The sequence below is a fragment of the Gadus chalcogrammus genome, chromosome 2, assembly GCF_026213295.1.
Source record: "Gadus chalcogrammus isolate NIFS_2021 chromosome 2, NIFS_Gcha_1.0, whole genome shotgun sequence".
Classification (NCBI taxonomy): domain Eukaryota; kingdom Metazoa; phylum Chordata; class Actinopteri; order Gadiformes; family Gadidae; genus Gadus; species Gadus chalcogrammus.
Window position 1 is genome coordinate 22026265 of NC_079413.1, and position 20082 is coordinate 22046346.

A 20082-nucleotide genomic window follows, 5' to 3' on the forward strand; every position below is an offset into this window, starting at 1 on the left:
ATATACATTCTACATAAAACACGTGATCGTATAGTGGTTAATTTATATAACTCCATGTGAATCCCATATTTATGAAAGCCCACCTGTTTGAATGGCGACACACAAACCGCGTCAACCGACATCAACTGCATTAAAGGTTGGGTAGGTGATTTGCGAAACGCCAGCAGATTTTGAAAATACACAACTCAAATGGTCCTACCCCCTCTCCTTCAACGCTGACTCTGACTCCACCCATTCCAAGTACCTGGACGCGCAATCATGCACGAGCGCGAACAGAGATGCGCGAGAGCGAGCCAGGCTAGCGTAGGTTTTCGTTTAACAACATGGCACTACATTCAGCTGTAAGTTGCACCCAGTACCGCGGGAAGTAGGGGTGCTGGGGGTGCTGCAACACCCCCTGTCCGAGGCCCTGTCTTATCACAGAAAACGATCATTTCTAAAAACTCCGGCCAAAGTGGAGATTTCTGAAGACGCCGGTTATGTGTTGTCGTGTCAACGGGGAGAAACGGGATTTTAGGTTCTGAAGCGTCACATTATGCACCAGGAAATGCTTAACGTCATGTGAGCGCCCGCTGTACCGTATTGGTCCGAATATAAACACAAACCCCATTGTAAGACGACCTATATTTGGAAAAAAGATTTGAAGACCAGATCCGGTTTTTATGAATAAATAAATTGTATTCATTGAAATAATATACGAAAATAAAAAGGCATCGAATAAAACACTGCATTGCCACTAAACAGTAGTGCAAATAGGCCGTACTGATGTGTACACCAAAGACTATTCCTGACACTCCTCTGCCCCGCTGCGTTCGCTCTGGCTGTGGTCGCTCCGAACTGTTTCGGCCCGTGGCAAAGCGAGTCATCCTCGCTGCTGTCCAAGGCATTTTGAGACGCAGCATTTATTTAATGCTCATATGACCTAGTGCTGAAAAAAGGTTATATGAAAAAGTGTGAGGGTAGCGGTGGTGCGCTAAACTTGTTCTGTGAGCAGCTGGATGTGAACGATCGATTTTCAACTGTGCGCGCATGCACTGGTGTAATTGAGCTGCGCTGCTATACATCTTTTTTATCAATGTAACGAGTTGCGAGTCTAGTGCAGGCTGAGTTTTTTTTTTCCCAGCACCCCCTGCTGAGAATACGTTCTCGCTGCTATGGTTGCACCAGATGTTATAAACATTAAACGGTCACATAAATCATTACTATTTTTAGAAAATGTATGTTTGTTTCACATAATTGTATTGGAAGTCCTGGTTTTCACTAGGGTTGCCGCGGTGTGGACATTTTCACACCGAGTAATACACTCGTCTCCACACCGGTATTACCGAGTATAAACGGTATAAACTTTGAAACTAGGTCAACCGCCACACAAGCATCGGTTTTTAGACCCTTCTTGTCCTTCAGTTGCCGCCAACGTTCGAAAGCAGTGCCTAGGATTATTCTTGATTTCAGTTTTTCTCTTTCAGCGTTTTTATTATCAATTACTCTCTGAAAAAGAGTTTTCCTTCTCTTTGCTGGTGGTGGTGGTGGTGGTGGGGATGGTGGCGTCTTGTCTGCCATGGAAATTGTCTTCTACTGCTAGGTCCAAATGTGGATTAACTAGTTCCAGTAGCTACCGCAGGATAACAACAAACAGGAGCTTGCTCTGGGTCACGAGCTCTGGGTCACGAGTACTGCACGAAGGGGTCGCACGCGGGGCGCGGGGGAGGGGGAGTGCAGTACGACGGTTTGATTGACGTACTTACTGTCCAATGCAACTCGGTGGCAATGGAAATGATTGGCTGGAGTTTTTCGAGCCCTGCCCGTTCCACAGATGATTGACTTGTTTAATTTTCATCAGTACATCAGTACTTCTAACTCAGTGGCTGTAAGCGGGTTATGATTAAGCGGGGTAAGGATTTCAAGTAATTTGGCAAAAATGGCCAAAAAAGCGAATCACCTACCCAACCTTTAATGTTCAGACATGTCTAACAAAAAGTAACAATTATAATCCAAAATAAAAACCAAACATAACAGAGAGCCCGCTAGCGAGCAAACAGCTAGCTAATTAGCTTTAGCTCAACACGCGGTTGGGAGTACTACTTTAAATATAATAGTAATTCCTGCACATAAATGTCTGTTACTTTCGTATTACATACAGGTAATATTTACATTCTAAATACACATCATTGGTCGGTACAAACGAGCCAAAACCATTAAACACCACATCGCTCACGCGTACTCACCTCCAGCCTAGATAGATTTATCTGCGGTGGTACGTAGGCTACGGCGCGCGAAAATAGACAATCGATGCAGTTGCACCATTCTGTCGCTAGGTGGCAATAATAATAATAAATAATAATACATTTAATTTAGAGACGCCTTTCAAGACACCCGAGGTCGCCTTACAGAGCATATTGTCATCATGAATCGTTTAAAAAAAACAAGACATTGTGGAAAAAATAAATAAATAAATAAATAAACATAATAAATAAAAAATACATAAAACAAAAACAAGACAAAACAAAACAAACAAACAATCAAAACAGTGATCAGTTAGACGTTGTGTGCGAGTTTGAACAGGTGAGTTTTGAGTTGAGACTTGAAGGTTGTAATGGTGTCTGACTGTTTTATGTGTGGGGGGAGGGAGTTCCAGAACCTGGGTGCTGAACAGCTGAATGACCGGGCACCCATTGTAGTGAGTCGTGATGTGGGGATACATAGTAGTCCAGCAGAGGTTGAGCGGAGGGAGCGGGAGGGAGCGTATTCTTGGAGGAGGTCGCAGAGGTAACTGGGGGCTAGGTTGTGGAGAGCTTTGTAGGTGAGGAGTAGGGTTTTGCATTGGATGCGGTAGTGTACTGGGAGCCAGTGAAGTTGGATGAGGACAGGGGTGATGGTCAGATTATTTGGTGCGGGTGATGATCCGGGCGGCTGAATTCTGAATGATCTGCAGTCTGTTGATGAGTTTGGTGGGGAGTCCGGTGAGGAGGGCGTTGCAGTAGTCTATGCGTGATGTGACAAATGAGTGAACTAGGATTTCTGTGCTGGATTGGGTCAGTGATGGGCGGAGTCTGGCGATGTTGCGGAGGTGGAAGAATGCAGTCCGGGTGATGTTGTGAATATGGGGTGCGAATGAGAGGGTGTTGTCCAGGATGACGCCGAGGCTCTTGACTTTGGAGGAGAAGGGTACTGGGAATCCATCGATGATTATGAGTGGAGCTGGGGTGTGTTGTGATTTAGTGAGGGTGGATTTGGATCCGATGAGCAGGGCCTCGGTCTTGTTTCCATTGAGTTTCAGGAAGTTCCTGCTCAACCAGCTCCGGATCTCTTCCAGGCACGTGATGAGGGAGGTTGGGGGGATGGCAGCGGTGGGTTTGGTGGAGATGTATACCTGTGTGTCGTCAGCGTAGCAGTGAAAATAGACCCTATGGTGACGGAGGAGTGTGCCCAGCGGGAGGAGGTAAGTGGTGAACAGGAGTGGACCCAAGACTGACCCCTGGGGGACACCCAGTGAGACACCTGAACACCCAGACACCCAGTGAGGTAGGATGTAAACCAGGAAAGTGCAGCACCAGTGATCCCAATGCCAGCCAGGCGGTCCAGGAGCAGAGGGTGGGACATGGTGTCGAATGCTGCGCTGAGATCGAGGAGGATGAGAATGGTGAGTAATCCAGAGTCGGCTGCAAGTAGGAGGTCGTTGGTGATTTTGACTAGGGCTGTTTCAGTGCTGTGTTTTGGACGGAAGCCAGATTGGAACGGTTCGTGGAGATTGTTTGTGTCGAGGTGGGACTGTAGTTGTGCGGCAACCACCCTTTCAAGTGTTTTGGAGATGAAAGGGAGATTGGAGATGGGCCGGTAATGGTTAAGGTCAGTTGGGTCCACGTATAAAACACGTAAAAATAAAGAAAACTGGCGCACTTACAATAGCGAAAAGTGACTATATATAATTAGTAAACTTAGCTAAACTATACTAAAGACCAAAAAAAACGACAAAATGTTCAATGCAATCGTGAGAAATATTGAAAATACTGAATAAAAACAAGCCATACAGAGCGGCGTTAGACTCGCCAGCGTCCCCGTTACAAGGCAATGGAAATGGAAACAATAAAACAACACATCTTCATTATAAACATTTGTTTTGCAGCAATTCAAACTAAGGGTATTACCAACCCTGTTACATTAGCACCCTTGTCAACTTTTTCTGCTCCTTGCGCGTTATCATATGCTTATCATCCTACGCACCATTAAAAGCCTCTGCCGATTTAAACATTAGGCAATTCAAGAAGAGGCATATAGAATCGCCTCGTGGTCAACGGTCGTTTAATATACATCTGACAGATTATGTCAAGGTTTTAAAATGAATTATTACCTGGTCATGTTATAACACAGCTGGAAATCGTGGATTTTCTGATAAAGACTAGCTAGCCTCTTTGACAGACGAAACAGCAGAAAGGTGCGCTCGTGCTGCATTAATGGTTTTGTCAAACAGGAGACGCCCACCCACCAATCAGAGGTAAGAGATTCCTGCAGGAAGGTTGAGCTCGATCTCACTATCCCATTTGAGCCTGTTCATTAGTGTATATAGCATGCATCCTCTCATTGCTTGTGTAAAAAAACCTGGTACAATATTGAGAATGGAATTGAATGGGTTCTTTAGTTGATTTTTCAATTGTTTGTTTATTTGTTTTTGTGGTTTGGAGGCACGACAGCTTTGTCCAGTGCAGCGTTTCATCGTTCAGGGGCTCGTACATAGAAAAATAACCCCCAGCTGCTCCCCCTAATTGGGGTGGGCTCGGCTGCATCACGGAACTCCCGTGCGGAAAGTGAGTCGCACTCCGGCCCTGATTACGCCAGACAAGAAGGACGGGACCCGGGTGAGGTGAGCAGAGCGCTTCAGTGGCTCAACTGGGGTTAAGGAGACGAGGGACAAGTCGAAACTGAAACCCTGCTGGAAAAACTTAAAAGGCAAAGTCAAAAAAGGATTTAGCCGAAGATAAAGGGGATATTTCTGTTGACATGTACAAGTATCTGCCCTCCATTGTCATAATCTGTTGCATTTACTTTGTTATACATAATATGCTGGATGCAGTGTTGTGTGTACAGCGGCAGCCAATAGGATGTCCCTGAATTGACATGTGAAGTGAGGTCAAGTGAGCGCGCGTTTTAATAAACGATGGTCAGTTCCAGTCAAACAGCACTGATGCACTGTGTGTTATTTCTACATTTATTATATTCGGCCTAGCACTGGGTAAGCACGCCAGGATCGTTGAGCAAACCATCTCTGCTAGCAGGTTATGGGCCCAGAGTTACACAGAGAGTTTCCATCGAGTTTATCACCGAGAGAAAAGTCGCGACGTACCGCGTGTCCGGTGAGTTAGCATACTAAGCTAGCGCCATGAGAAGAAGAGCCTACGAGTCAAGTGGCCGATGGTAACGGCTGGTTTTTGGGGCCAACCATAACGCACGGACCGGCCATCTTTTTACCCCCCTGTCGTGACCCCCAGGCCCCATCAAGGACGTCCTCTCTCTCTCTCATCTCTTCTCTCTCTCTCTTCCTCTCTCTCCTCTCTCTCTCTCTCTCTCCTCTCCTCTCCCTCTCTCTCGCTCTCCTCTCTCTCTCTCTCTCTCTCTCTCCTCTCTCTCTCTCTCTCTCTCTCTCTCTCCTCTCTCCTCTCTCTCTCTCTCTCTCTCCTCTCTCTCTCTCTCTCTCTCCTCTCTCTCTCTCTCTCTCTCTCTCTCTCTCTCTCTCCTCCCCCTCTCTCTCTCTGTCTCTGCTGTTTGTTCTGAAAGTCAACCTCCTGCGGCAACCCTGATGGCGACGTCCCGTCTTTTGTCTCCCAAGGCGTCACAAGTCGTTTTTCGTTTGGTTTGCAAGGCTTTTGTGTTGTGCTTTAAAACGCGATGTGTATTGTTTGTTTTGAAAATTAAATGTGTTTTCGAACTAAAGCAGTGTGGTGTGGTTTTTCTTATTGTATTGTTCAACGCTTCCTGTTTAAGTAAATAAGCAAATTAGTAAATAAGCCGATGTGTTGAGGATTGAAGAGGTTTTGTGTACACAAGGTCACGTGACACGAGGGACTGAAACACCGGATTATTAACTTACATTATGGAGTTAAAGCACACATGCCTTCAAGGTTTAAACAACACAGTCTTCCTTTCATTTACTTTATGTTTTTCAATTCCGGTGCCACCAACCTATGTCATCCCACCCTGATAAGAGAATATCAAACATTTCTACTTGATATTGTAAGATATTTTTTCTTTTACATTATTTATTTGTACAATAGTATCAACAATAATTCATATCTAAAAGTAAAAATGGTTATAAATATAGAGACAAGCTTGCGCTTTCCCTGTCAGAATGACTTTGCACTTCGGAGTTGAAGGCCTAGGAAGTAACCGGAAGTTTTGATTAATGGGCACAGAAATCACTCACAATATGTGTATCATTTATAAAATGTCTCCAAAATAGGGTTAAAGTCCAGTTTTTGTCGTTTGGCATTAACGGGTGTTTTCTAATGCCATTCGGCAATGATATCACTTTGGGGAGACGTGGTGGAAGGTAGCCTAAACTAAAAACTAAATTCATAAAAATTATACATTTCATTTGAAGGCGTCTTTCTTGGCACTCAGGGACGCCGGGAAAAGACACACACAAGTCATTAAGAAAAAACAACAATAAGATAAAGAAAAAATAACAATAGTAAGGGACAGCAATTGGCATCAGATGGAATAGGCAGTTTTGATGATGTGCTGAAATGTCTTTGCTAGTGTCGCACTACAAAAAAAATTCTATGCTGAGGTTTTTACTATCATCCTACATGATCACTGACCAAGTATAAGTAACTACTTTTTGGTATTTGCCGATACGGAGTACCGATACAAGTACTTAATATTACAATTATAGTTTAAAGAACTAATTTGAACACACTGTTTCAGCAACCAATATACCAAAATACCAAAAAAAACGGACCAAGTACCAAGCCTAGTAGGGACGAGCTGAGGCATTCAAGTGTTTTGCCGCTCTTTTGCATTGTTACCCAATTAAGGTTAGAGTTAGGGTTACCTAAACATGGTGACATAGATGTGCTATAGGCTAGACCGCCTGCCTCCGGCGAACATGCATTCCCTGCATTACGCAAGTACTTGTGGCGGGTGATGGGCCAACCATCTAACACAGCCCTGAACATAGGTGAGGTAATGATGTAGTTGACACGGGCCAAAGCAGCCGCACCTGTCCTGTGGGCGTGTCTTCCACCTGTGTTGTGCTGTGGCAGTCGAGTGACAAGCAAAGGGGAGGAGAAAAAGGTTTTAAAAGGCTCAACTGAATTGAGGACTTGAAACTGTTGGGATGGCTGGACTCAAGGCGCTATGGGTGGCGGTGCTACTGCTGGTGGGTGCATGGTAAGTACCCCTCTCCTTCCTCCTGGGCTACCTGGACAGGTCACCTGGACATAGACCGGTTCATGGATAGGATTGTTTGTCCTCAGATCACACGTGTGTGTGTGTGTGTGGTGTGTGTGGTGTGTGTGTGTGTGTGTGTGTGTGTGTGTGTGTGTGTGTGTGTGTGTGTGAGTGTGAGAGGGTTTACACTCTGAAGAAAGCTCAAAGCTTTGTATTGCAATCGCTGCCTTAATTTATGTCTGGTTTTCCTTAGCAGTTTTTCCCAATGGGATTTGGTTTCCTTCGTTAATTCTTTATTCATTAAGAATGCACACTACAAAAGGACAGAGCTTCTATGCTTTATAAGGGAACTGAACTAACCGCCTTCAAACAAGAAACAAAACTGGCCAAAGCTGTCTACCAGGGTTTTTTGCGTTTACCATCTTAAAAGACGATGTGAACCAACAAGATAATCCACATTATGGTGAATAGCACATTCTCCAGGTAATCTGTTTGTGCCATCTTCCGATGCGATGAGGAAGTCATACAGGTGGCTCATGTTTCACTCGGTAGCTTAAGGCCTCTGGTTCTGCCTTGAGTGGTTCCCCACTATTTTGGGGCTGAAGGACGACCACAATCTCCACCAGAAACTCAAGTAACACCAACCAAAAATTGAGAAAATGATTGTGCAAAATACCACACAAATATTACTAGGATATGATCTATATATTATTCTAATTCTAATTCTATATTATATTCTATATTATTGCTAATTTAATCCTTTGACAGTGTGAAATGTATATTAAATTGTAGCAAGAATAATTGATGAATAATTATGAATCAAATCATAGGTAGTAGTAACTATATTGTAAACTAGATCATCATTCAATAAGAATGTACAGACTCACCGGAGACTGTCACCTGTGTTAGAGAAACTCTGCATTGCCCTCTATTTAAAGAGAGCAGCTGCCATTGAGTGGGGTTCTTTGACTTGTAAATTGCTTTCACCACTGACTTTGTGTGAACATATTTTCCGTCAATAATCGACCACAATAGTGGGGTGGTGGAGAATCCCTGAATGTTATTTAAAATGCCTTTAGTCTCATTCCCCATGAACCAGACCGACAAAAACCTGTATGCGTCAGATTATGAATGGAGGCGTTGGTGTTGCGGGAAACAAGTCCAACCCTACCCCAGGGACCTTGTTGTGCCAGAAATAACCCCATAGATTTAACCACTTATTGTAGGACATGATTTTGAGATACACTCTCGTTTCCTGGTATGATATCACTCTTTTAAAGTGCTCCCTGTTGTAGGACTGGAAGCATGACATACAGATGTCAGATACAGAATGCCAACAGCAGACCAACATCTGACCACAGATATTTGGACTAAACAGTACCAAATGGGATGTGTCAGACACCCATTGTGTAGGATACGTCAAACCGAGAAGAACCAACTTCAAGAATTAACTTCACAGAGTGTGCTTGTGAGATAAGAGGTCTTAAATTGACTCACTCAAGTGATGCGTAATGCCGAGTCAAATTGCTGATTGGGTTTTATGCTGGTCAATCAACGAGGTGAAGGTAGGGTATGGTTAGGTTTAGGGGTTAGGTTAAGGGTTAAAAGGGGATTGTGGTTATGATTAGGGTTTAAGGTAGGGTTATGGTTTGGTTTAGGGGTTATGGTTAGGATTAGGGTTTAAGGTAGGGTTATGGTCGGGTTTAGGGGTTAAGGTAAGCTGATGGTTAGGTTTAGTGGGTAGAATTGTTGGCCATGGTCATGGTTATGGTTAGGTACAAATATATTGGTTTACGGTACGGATCAGTGACATACACAGGAGCAGATTCATTAGCTGTTTTGTTTTTTCGTTGTTCCTACTTCCGTCACGATATGTAAATTTCTGTCACAGTAGGAGAAATTCCATGGACCTATCAAAGAGTGTTATTGGCTCTGCAGTGAGCAGCCACTCGATGGTCCGCCTATCAGAGTATGAGCCTGAGATTGGACCGTTGAGCTGTCAACTGATAGGTCCTGCCTGAAATAGCTCCGCCCATTTGTTGAACAACATATCTGTTAACATTTTTTTACCTAGTGAATTATTCAATGACCATTCTATTATAATGTAGCTTAGGATAAATATATATTAAAAACATGTTATTCGATCAAATGGTAATCAATGGTAACTGGATGTACACAACTATCACATGGCTGTAAACTCAGAAACGTTTGAGTTAATCAGACTGCACTACCTCCCAGGGAACAGAAACAGAATTACAACATCGGGACTTTATTTTGACAAAATTTTATTTTATTATTATTATTATAGTTATCATTATATATATTGTTATTATCATATTATATTTGATTCACTTGTTATACATTTTCTCCCTTTTCTTTTTGCAGAGGTGTCCTCACAGCTAAATGGTAAGAAATTCTAAATAAAAAAGCTACTTTTTAATTAATTATAATTTAACTTGACCATTTATTTACATTCCCCGAGAGGCTGCCCTATTTCCTTATCGATGCCCATACATTCTGCTTGAATCAATGTATTTAAAATTGATCAATTTCACGCTAAAAAGATTTCAGTTTGTGTATAGCATGTTATCTTTGCATATACATAGGCATTGTATATTTTCATGGATATCTACCCGTGACTTTATTTGACTCTTTTTGGTATTGTGCAAAGTGTCTGACTTTTTTGAAAAGAGCTACATCAATTAAATGTATTCTGAGTATACTATTAAAAATGAAGTGAGGCAGAGAATGTGGGCTTTGTCTTTAGTCAGGGGCACTGCAGCAGCAGGCGTTCATAGAGGCCATTGCTCCTTCTCTGACACCCTTGAACCTTTTTCAGTGTGTGGTCGGGCTCCACTCAACACCAAGATCGTTGGGGGAGTGGATGCTTCTCCGGGCACCTGGCCCTGGCAGGCCAGTTTGCACACGTTTGGCCCCTTCTGTGGGGGGTCTCTGATCAACAATCTGTGGGTGCTGACCGCTGCCCACTGCTTCACCACGTAACATCAATCTTCTACATCCGGCAATAGCCAAAACATGTTCCTCATCTCTGGTTCGTCAACAACTCGATGAACATTAATTTCAGACGAACGAGACTAACGGTGACGTTTTTTCCTTTCCGATCAGAACTGACACGACAGGTTTCACGGTCTTCCTGGGCCGTCAGGACCAGGCGGGCAGCAACCCCAACGAGCAGTCCCGGACCATCTCCAGGATCGTCTGTCACCCCGATTACAGTGGGTCCACCAACGACAACGACATCTGCCTGCTGGAGCTCTCCTCGGCTGTCACCTTCACAGACTACATCGCGCCCGTCTGCCTGGCCGCGGACGGAAGCACGTTCAACAGCGGCATCATCAACTGGGTCACTGGCTGGGGCACCACCTCGTCTGGAGGTGGGTCTTCTTCTTCTGGCGTATGTCCCTAGACCTAGTCCTGAGTGTCGAGGTGTCTCTGAGACAAGACACCTCACCCTAACTGGTCCTGACGAGCTGGCTGTCGCCTTACATGGTTGACACCGCCGACGGTGTGTGAATGTGTGCATGAATGGTTGAATGGTTGACCATATTGTGAAGCGCTCTTAGTGGCCACTGGTTAGAAATTGGTTATATATATGCAGACCATGTACCATTTAACTAGTTAACATATGTGCCACAGTTTAGAGTGGGGTCTCTGCACTTGCATTGTGCACTGTCAGAACCACTGAGGGGGTCAATACGACCGTAAATCAAGTCGTTTCACACAGCAGGGCCCCAGTATGAGCTGCCTTTTCAAAGTCCCGTTTCATTCCTTCCATTCATAGGTTCAGCCGCGGACATCCTCCAGGAAGTGGACCTGCCCATAGTGGGCAACAGGGAGTGTGACTGCAGCTATGGCATAATCACCAACAACATGATCTGCGCTGGATTGTCGGCTGGAGGGAAGGACTCGTGTCAGGTAACTGTTAAACAGTCATGTTTTAGGAGGAGCTCCCTAGACTAGATTAGATTCAACTATTTTTGTTCTGGACAACAAAATGCAGTTTAGCATGCCAAAATAGTGCATTAGGTGAGGCAGGAGGGATGACATAGTGAGTTAGGCCTTATAGCACACGAAAAAGTCATTAGTGCAAAACAAAACGTACCCCACCAATTCAGCATCAGACACCCAAAGCACAAAACCAATCATAAAGGACCTGGCAATGACTCTAACTTCATGCAGTTTGAGGTATTTTGCTAACCCATCGTGGCTTTGATCCTCTTCCCCTAAAGGGTGACTCTGGTGGTCCTCTTGTAGGCAAACAGGGTGTGCAGTGGGTCCAGTCGGGAGTGGTGAGCTTTGGTCAAGGATGTGCCTTGCCCAACTTCCCTGGAGTATACGCCAGAGTATCCGAATATCAGGCTTGGATCAACGGTATCATCACCACCAACCAGCCCGGCTTCGTGGACTTCCGATCCGCGGGAATCAACAGCGACGCCACCTTCAACTGTGGCGACCCTCCATCCGGCCCAGTCACCGCCTCACCGACCGCCCCCGCACGTAAGTGGCCTTTTGTCTCCATCTGTGGACAATGAGGGTGTTGGATCCTCGGTCTTTGTTGACACACGTCGCAGTGGTACCCTAGTGATATGCTAGAGTGTGGAGGTAAAACTATCATTTGGTCATCTATGATGGACTGTTATTCTGACATTATTCTGACTGTTATTCTGACATACCAATCAATTCCCCCTAAGCCAGTAATACATATATTTCAGTAACAAAATATACAGAAAAACCAACTAGAATTTACTGGATTACTTCCCTTGACTAAAGCATTGGGTCGCGGCTCGGCTAGGGCTGCAAGGTTTCTATTTCATAAGCATTACAATGTTTGTTGACCTCTTCCATTTCTGCCTTCTTTGGCCCACCCCTGATGGTCCCTGGTTCCAGCGTTGACGTGCGGCAGCGCCCCCATGAACACCCGCGACAGCAGGGGGCTGGTGCAGTCCGCCGGCGTGTGGCCCTGGATCGCTAGCCTGCAGGTCAACGGCACGCACATGTGCGGCGGCACCCTGGTGACTGCGGATGCAGTCCTGAGCGACGCCTCGTGCTTCACCATGTAAGTCTGCTTGTTGTGTCTGTCTTGACGATGTACGACGTGCATTCTGTGTATGTTGCTCTTTGTGTTTTTTTCCGAGCACAACCATGTATCAATCCTTTCTTTCAGTTTTTACAGAATTTTACATTTTACAAAAAGGGGGGAATATTTCACACCTGACAATAATAATCCCTTACCCCTTGCTATCACTCAATGGTTACAGTCATTCGTCGTCCACACATTTATCAAGCGGTGTACAACTTTTTTACATGAATCTGAGTGTTGAAAAACGTATGCATCAATCCTGAGATATAAAAATAGGTGTGCCGTTGTTATTGAGAGACAAGCCTATCTGCACCGTGATCCAATTGGATCAGGGTTTCTTTACCTGACGATATCCTGTTTCAAATGGCCGTCGATCCCTCACCCTGGTGGTTTCCCTCCCTTCACTTAGGTACCCCAATGCCTCCTACTGGACGGTTGAGTTGGGCCGCCGGAATCTGAACGGCCCCAACTCCTTCAACATGACCCTGGGGGTGAAATCCATCACCCTCAGCAATCTCAGCGGAGACAACATCGCCGTGCTCATGCTGTCCAGTGCACCGAGGCTCTCGGACTACATCCAGCCCATCTGTCTGGACCAGGGGATGGGCAGCTTCCTGAACAACACTGACTGTTGGATGGCAGGCTGGGGCATGGGCCAGGGAGGCGGTGAGGACCCCCATCCACAGCGCACCCCCTTCTGGTGTCAACAAGGCTTTTTGTTACAAAATCGGATCATTGATTGTAGTTCTACTAGTTCTTTGTTTCAAGCACTCAGCGTTACTCTGTATATTGTCCAAACTGTTTGGTTGACCGTGACTTTCTCTGACCTGACCACAGCCCAAGAAACCCTGCAGGAGTTCAACACCACGGTGGTGGGTTGTAGCAACACGTCATCCAGTGACTACATCTGCACCGAAGCGCTGACTGTGAGAATGGTAATGAAAGGACAACAGTTCAGAATCCTCTTAATTCATGGCTCACAATCAGTGGCGGTGGGTCAATAGAGGGCGCTAGGGCGCCACCCCTCCGTGAAGTCCTCACTTGAATATATCTGCCAACTATTAATCAACTATTATCAATACGAAATAAATCAACAAAAATACATAGCGTTAAATCAACAAAAATACATAGTTGTATACATTAAACAGCGTCTATCCTCGTTTAATTGTGTGATATACTTGTCACTGCCAGTAACCATTTAAATGTGTCTGAACGACAATGATTTGGGCTAGGCTAGTTATTGGTCTTTCAAAATAAAGCCTTCCTCCAAATCAGGGGCGCCGGCCACGTTGAAGTCAATGAAAGCTCGCTTACTTTTTGCTGTCTATCAAGCAGACAACTTTTCATTGGAGCAAGAAAATTCTCCCTCGGGTCGCATCAGTGTGCGCCCCAGGCCAATGGTATTGCTTTTCTTTTTTATCACCACATGATTGGACAATTCAGCGAATCAATCAAATAGGTTACCTCCCTCAGCAGCATTTCGCGCAACACAACCACATGTAGAGAAGAGATAGATTGCTAAATAGCAGAGAGTTGCAAGCACTTTCAACCCTTTTCAGTGGAGGAATTGGACTCCCCAAGCAATGTTATACTTAAAAGGAGCATGTAAGTTACATATTATTTAAGTCCTTCGGCCTGTGGCATATAAACAAAATGAAGCAACTGTCCCATATTTCTAACAGCATTTGAAGTAGACATTGATTTTCACAAAAAATGGACGCTATAGGACAGTGATCATGATTTGTCTCAATATCAGAATAACAATAATGGGTCAAATAGCAATGGCTGGTTGAATGGCCATAAAGTAGGTCTGTATATGCAGTGTGAGCTTGTCCAGGCCCTGCAAGTCAGGATGTAGGCTATGAATCTGAATGAATAGTAGGTAAATAGGTAGTGGCCATCCCCAAAATGCACCAGAATACAGGAAATCAATTCTGCAGGGGGGGGGGGGGGGACCCCAGACCCACTGTCTATAACTGTGCCCCACCGACATTTTTGATCACTAGCCGCAACTGCTCACCATGCCAAAATGTATGTTCAAGATTTACATCACAGCCGTTTGCCTTGGCATAATGCCTAAGTCAAATTTTAGAGTTCATCGTGTATTTAGCGTAAAAAGTTAGAAGATATAGATATAAGATATAGCCAATGAGGCCCAGTGAATCAGATATCACAATTTGGCCAAAATATGACTTAAATATGGCAATCATGCCCTGATGCTAACGATATGTGAGAATTGTGCATGATTTGTCATTGGTAGGCTACATTCATATCTTACAGTCGTTTTCAAGCTAGGGGTGGACACATGTTGGTGCTCTGGAGTGGGTTTAGAGGGCTGTGTGTGGCTCGGTGCCGGTGGGGATGACAACGTGTGTTTGGTTTCAGGGTGACGCCGGAGGCCCCCTGATGTGCAAGAGCGGCAACTCTTGGACCCAAGTGGCCGGGCTTCCCAACGTCATGGGCAACAGCAGCATGGTGCGCTCAGAGAGAGCCGCCGACCAGTCCATGTTCATCTCCACAACGCGATTTGCTAGCTTCCTGAAGGAAACTCTGGGGAGTCTTCCGTCCCCAGCCCCCACCACCAGTCACGCGTCAGACGCACGCTTCTCCATGTCCTACCTCCTCCTCCTCCTCTCCTCCATCTACCTCTTCTCTGCGCTGGTCTAGAGGCAGTGTGGCCTGGAAGGGCTCGACTCCGGTTTATATTCACGTTGTTTGGATCTCATGGAGGGAAGTATGTGATCATGTAAAGAAACGATCACACAGCATCTTGTTTTTCCTTTTGGGGTTTTCATGGACTGCTGGAGTCGGTGGAGTCTCAGCTTACACATGATATATAGTTTGTGTTGATCATATTACCTTTTTGCTCTGCATGTGAAGGTGCAGAGTTATAAACACATATCTCTTTTTGATACGTGCTTCTTATTTTGTTTGGGGTTGGAATTGTCTTTCGTTTAGCTAGCAATGGTTAGGAGAGACTAAAGGTTGGGAATGTTATTACACTGGGGGTGTGTTATATGACCTTAACAAGCAAAATAGTAAATTTCAAAGTTTCATTTTAAAAATAAATTCAGTTAAACAAGTTGATGACAAATGAATACCGCTGTAGAGGTTTTTGAAGTGTGAATGCCCGATATGAGTACTTAATAATACCATTACAGTTGGGAGAACAGTCAATGGGAACCCACTGTTTCAGCAGGAATACAAACACTATGGCTGGGTTGCACCAACATGGATTGATTAATCCTGGTTTAGGGTTTCTATGGTAAGTAAATCTAGGTTAAAGCTGATTCATAATTAATCACAAATGTGTTGCACATTTTAGTTGTAACTCTGGATTAGGTAAACTAGTTTAAACAAGGATTAAAATAGGATTAGTTTGTGTTCAGTGTCTGCCATGATGGATTCCGGCGAAATGTGAACAAATTCAGGATGTAGGTACGATAAAGATGGGCCACAATATATTCACAAGTCTTCTCGTAAACTCGTTGCTTTTTGAAAAAATGTAACCGTTGTTACCTTAACTGTTACAGCTGACACTACAGCACTTGATACTTGTAGCAAGCTAGCTTTGCTTGTAACTTTTTTAGATATGGCACGACACGTTAAATTAAGATATGGCACGTCAAAGGGGATCCATCTTTTTGTCATTTGAAAGATGTTGCTCAAGGACTTGATGGAGGAGTTTGGTGTTATTATTGAGGATAAGAGGACTGACAGTATGACGCTCAGTAGCGGCATGGTAACCGGTAGAGTCGAGAGAATTCCCGGTGGGCTGTTAACGTTTTGGGGCCGACCGCCGGGCTGATTTTGCGAGCTAACTATTGCATATATAAGTTCCTTGCTGTGCCGTCCGGCTAGCCAAAGCTGTGCGCTACTCTCTCTCTCACTGTCTCCCACATACAAACACACGCAAGCACTCACAAACTGTTCCAACCAAGTCGATATTAGTAGAGGGGGAGTAAATGAGTGGCCCCTCCCCAAGTGGCACGACCGTGGTGGGCCTTGAATTGCAGAAAGCTAAATACGTACACAGCTATGACGACGTTGAACTCTATACGCCATAACAAATAAATGAGAATAGGCAATGAAGAAGATGAAAATGGGCAGATTTTGAAAAAGTAGCTAGCTAACCATTATTATCAGTATGATTCATCAGTACAAATGCTGTGTAATTATAATAATAATCATACATTTTATTTTAAGCGCCTTTCATGTCTCCCAAGGACACTGTGCAGTAAAGGTAAAACAAAATGTTAATAAAATAACATTAGACATCAAACAGAGACAATAAAACAGACACTGAACATTTGTTAAACACAGTACAAAAATCAAAACAAAACAACTAGATAATACATTAAACGGCGGTAAAAGATACATGGGAAGAGGAAATGGAAGGGGGTGGTGCATTGGTCAGCCCAGGTCAAGGTCAGGGTAGGAGGCGTTGGGGGAAGGAGGGAAAAGCCAGGGTGAAGAGGTGGGTTTCAGTAGAGGTTTGAAAGTGGACAGGGAAGTGCATTGACGCAGTGCAAGTGGGAGGGAGGTCCAGGGCCTTGGAGCGGCCACGCTCAATGCCCTGTCACCCGTGGTGCGGAGGTGTGCGGCGGGGGTGGAGAGGAGGTGGGCTTCAGTGGAGCGTAAGGTGCGGGTTGGTCGGTAGGGGGCCCAGGAGGTTCAGAAAGATAGGAAGGTGCAAGATGATGTTGTGCTTTGAAAGCAAGGAGAATGATTTTAAATTGAAAACAGTAACAGGGAGCCAGTGTAGTTGGTGGAGGATGGCAGTGATGCGTTGCCAGGGCCTAGTGCGGGTGAGAACTCTTGCAGCGGAATTTTGTACGTATTGGAGTCTGTTAGGTAACTTTGCTGAGACACCGAAGAGAAGGGCATTGCAGTAGTCTACTCTGGAGGATATGAAGGCGGGGATATGAAGAAGGTGGAATCTATAATGACACCACGGTTTTTATCTTCAGAGGTGGTGGAGGTGAAAATGCCAGGGATGGATAACTGAGAGTGTTTGAGTTTTTTCAACAGTCAATGGTGGTAGCATGTTTGGCAAAAGCCAAATACTTTTTTTTATTTTTGCAGCCAAAGAACTGAGGCAGCCCAGCGATGCTGATGAGATATACATATGCAGAACTATAGGAAAAGATATAATATTTAGCATGGGCGATTTTAGATTCTGACTTTTGGGGAGCTCAGCCACTAGGAAGCCACAGGGGTAAATTAAGTTTATAAAGGGGGAGGGGATTTTGAATATCGTAGATTTGATTTCCTGCATTCTGCTGCACTCAAGGGCGACCTGATGGAGATCCTGAATTTATTCTGGTGGGGGGGAAATCTGTATATTTATCCATCAATCCAACACATTGTATATTTTTGAACAGTCTGCTGGTTTATTCAGTCAGAAAAGCACAGACCTTTTGTCACAGTTTAACCTTAGTTAAACTCATAATACCAATGAGTATTTCATCCAAGAGAAAAGGATTAAACACATTTTGGCTAGCTCTTAAAGAAGGAATAATTTGTTCATGACTTAACCTTTTTATCTGAGTTATAGACAACATTGTTGTACATTTAGTATTATGTAATATTATATTATCCATGATTTTTCCTTTGTCCTGTCCAAGATTCTGGGACCATTATTTTCTTAGTTACTATGCTGTGACATCTCTAAGCCAATAGATGGCAGTGGGAGCTGAATAATGCACTTCTGAACCACTATAGCTATGAAAGGAAAAATACATTTTGGATGAAGGAATAATCAAATTGAGGTGAACTGTAATAACAAATTTGAGGTATATTTAATTTCCTTTGGGTAATAAACACTCAAAAATTACCACATTTCTCCCCCTTATTTTGTATTTACACAGTTACTGAAACACATTGGTTTTCAAAGTAATGTAGCTCGAGGGCTATGTTTGTTTTGTTATTAGTTTTGGTATTGTTTATACCACTGCTATTGGTCGCTGATGTGTTCCCATCATGCTTTGCTTGAGGAAGTCAGTAAGTGAGGAGTTAGTGGAGACAGTTAGTTAATGTTAGGGTTAGGGTTAGGGTTAGTAAGGGTTAGGGTTAGGGTTAGGGTTAGAGTAAGGTCTTGGTGTACACTTGGAACAATACAATAAAGTCACTGAAAGAATATCACTCCTCTGCTTTTGACATTCGCCACAGTAAACTATACATGGTAAATATGGAAAATGGATACAAAAAATTTCGAACTATTATTCTATTGACACCGGAAATGTGTATTTTAGCGACCCTGGGACATTTAAAGAGTTTGTGTGTTATTTGTTGCATTGTCAATCAGTGTGGGGGGCGAATCACCAGGCCAGCTGGGGGCGGGGCTTGGGAGAACAGGTGGGGGGGGGTATGCGTGTCGAAGGGTTCTGTTTCGCAGTAGTGGTGGATTTAATGATTCGTTTACGTGAACCAGTTCGCGTCAGTCAGTTCGCCAAGAGGAGTCGTTCGCGAATCGTTCGTTCGTTCGTTCAGTCAGTCCAGTTTCCGTTCCCGGTAGGGGTGAATCGCATCATGGAATGCACCCATTGCATGGTTCTCAGCTGAGTCAGTCAGACTCAGTGCTACCGTAAACTCGACTGAACAGGTTCAGTCGAGTTTTCTGTGAATCGAATGGTGAATCGAATCATGGAATGTGTTTGTGCACGGTTATGCTGACTCTGAGTCAGTCAGACTCAGACTCTCAAAGGATCTTGGAACTTAAGTCGGTCATTAGCTGCTGACTTTATCCTGAAAGGTGAGTCAATATCGTTAATTTTATATATTAAAAAGATACCCGAGATAAAGGAACAATGTGTCAACCCTAACCCAAAGAATATACAAAGAAAACATGCATTTACCATTTCACTGATATTTAATCGTATAATCGTACGCTCACTAAGCCCCTTAGGTGTATTTCCCCCAAGAAATCGGTTTATTCTGCCTTGCATACGATTGTCTGGCTCTCGTGAGTCGTCTCGGTCCCTCTTCACCACTCACACAGTGAGTGAACGAACTGTCAGCGAGTCGTGGGTCCGGGAGGTGTCGAGTCTGAGTCACGAACGAGACAAGCGAGACGAACGAAAGAGAAGAACCAGTTCGGTTCGTTTGTTTAACGATTCGTTCATTCGAACGAATCAGTTCGCGACTGAACCACCTCTAGTTCGCAGTTCTGTGCGTCCTGGTGAACCTGTTGGTGTGTGTGTATTTTGGCTGTTGGTTACGGGTTACATTGACCAGGTTTGTAGCAATGAAGGTACCAAGGTACCAGTACTTAGGATATCCCTTATTTCACAGATGAGGTCATTACAGTATCAACATACATTTTTATAAAACTTGTGATGCAAAAAAATGAAAAAGTGCAACATGTACTAGATAGATAGATAGATAGATAGATAGATAAATACTTTAATAATAGACTAACACTATGAGATACAGACCACTATTTCGGGAGCACTAAACTATGTCGCTTCACTTTCAGGGACCCATACATTTTTATCAAACTTGTGATGCAAAAGAAAATCAACAAGTAGGCTACACCATGTACTAGACTAATACTATGAGTCTAAAAGGTGTTGTACTTGTTGATTAGCTCACGTTGT

The 20082-nt window shown here is 44.1% G+C and overlaps 1 protein-coding gene across 1 annotated transcript in view; it reads left to right on the forward strand.

The window, feature by feature from the left end:
* LOC130402528 (transmembrane protease serine 9-like) overlaps positions 1-16113 on the forward strand; it is a 20294-nt gene extending 4181 nt beyond the window's left edge. Inside the window, exons 2-10 of the mRNA XM_056606731.1 lie at positions 9769-9789; positions 10223-10382; positions 10510-10778; positions 11186-11319; positions 11634-11901; positions 12292-12460; positions 12894-13150; positions 13322-13419; positions 14870-16113. Of these exons, the coding sequence (XP_056462706.1) occupies positions 9769-9789; positions 10223-10382; positions 10510-10778; positions 11186-11319; positions 11634-11901; positions 12292-12460; positions 12894-13150; positions 13322-13419; positions 14870-15151 (1658 nt within the window). The 3' untranslated portion in view covers positions 15152-16113. The remainder of the gene's footprint in view (positions 1-9768; positions 9790-10222; positions 10383-10509; positions 10779-11185; positions 11320-11633; positions 11902-12291; positions 12461-12893; positions 13151-13321; positions 13420-14869) is intronic.
* The last annotated feature ends 3969 nt before the right edge of the window (positions 16114-20082 follow it).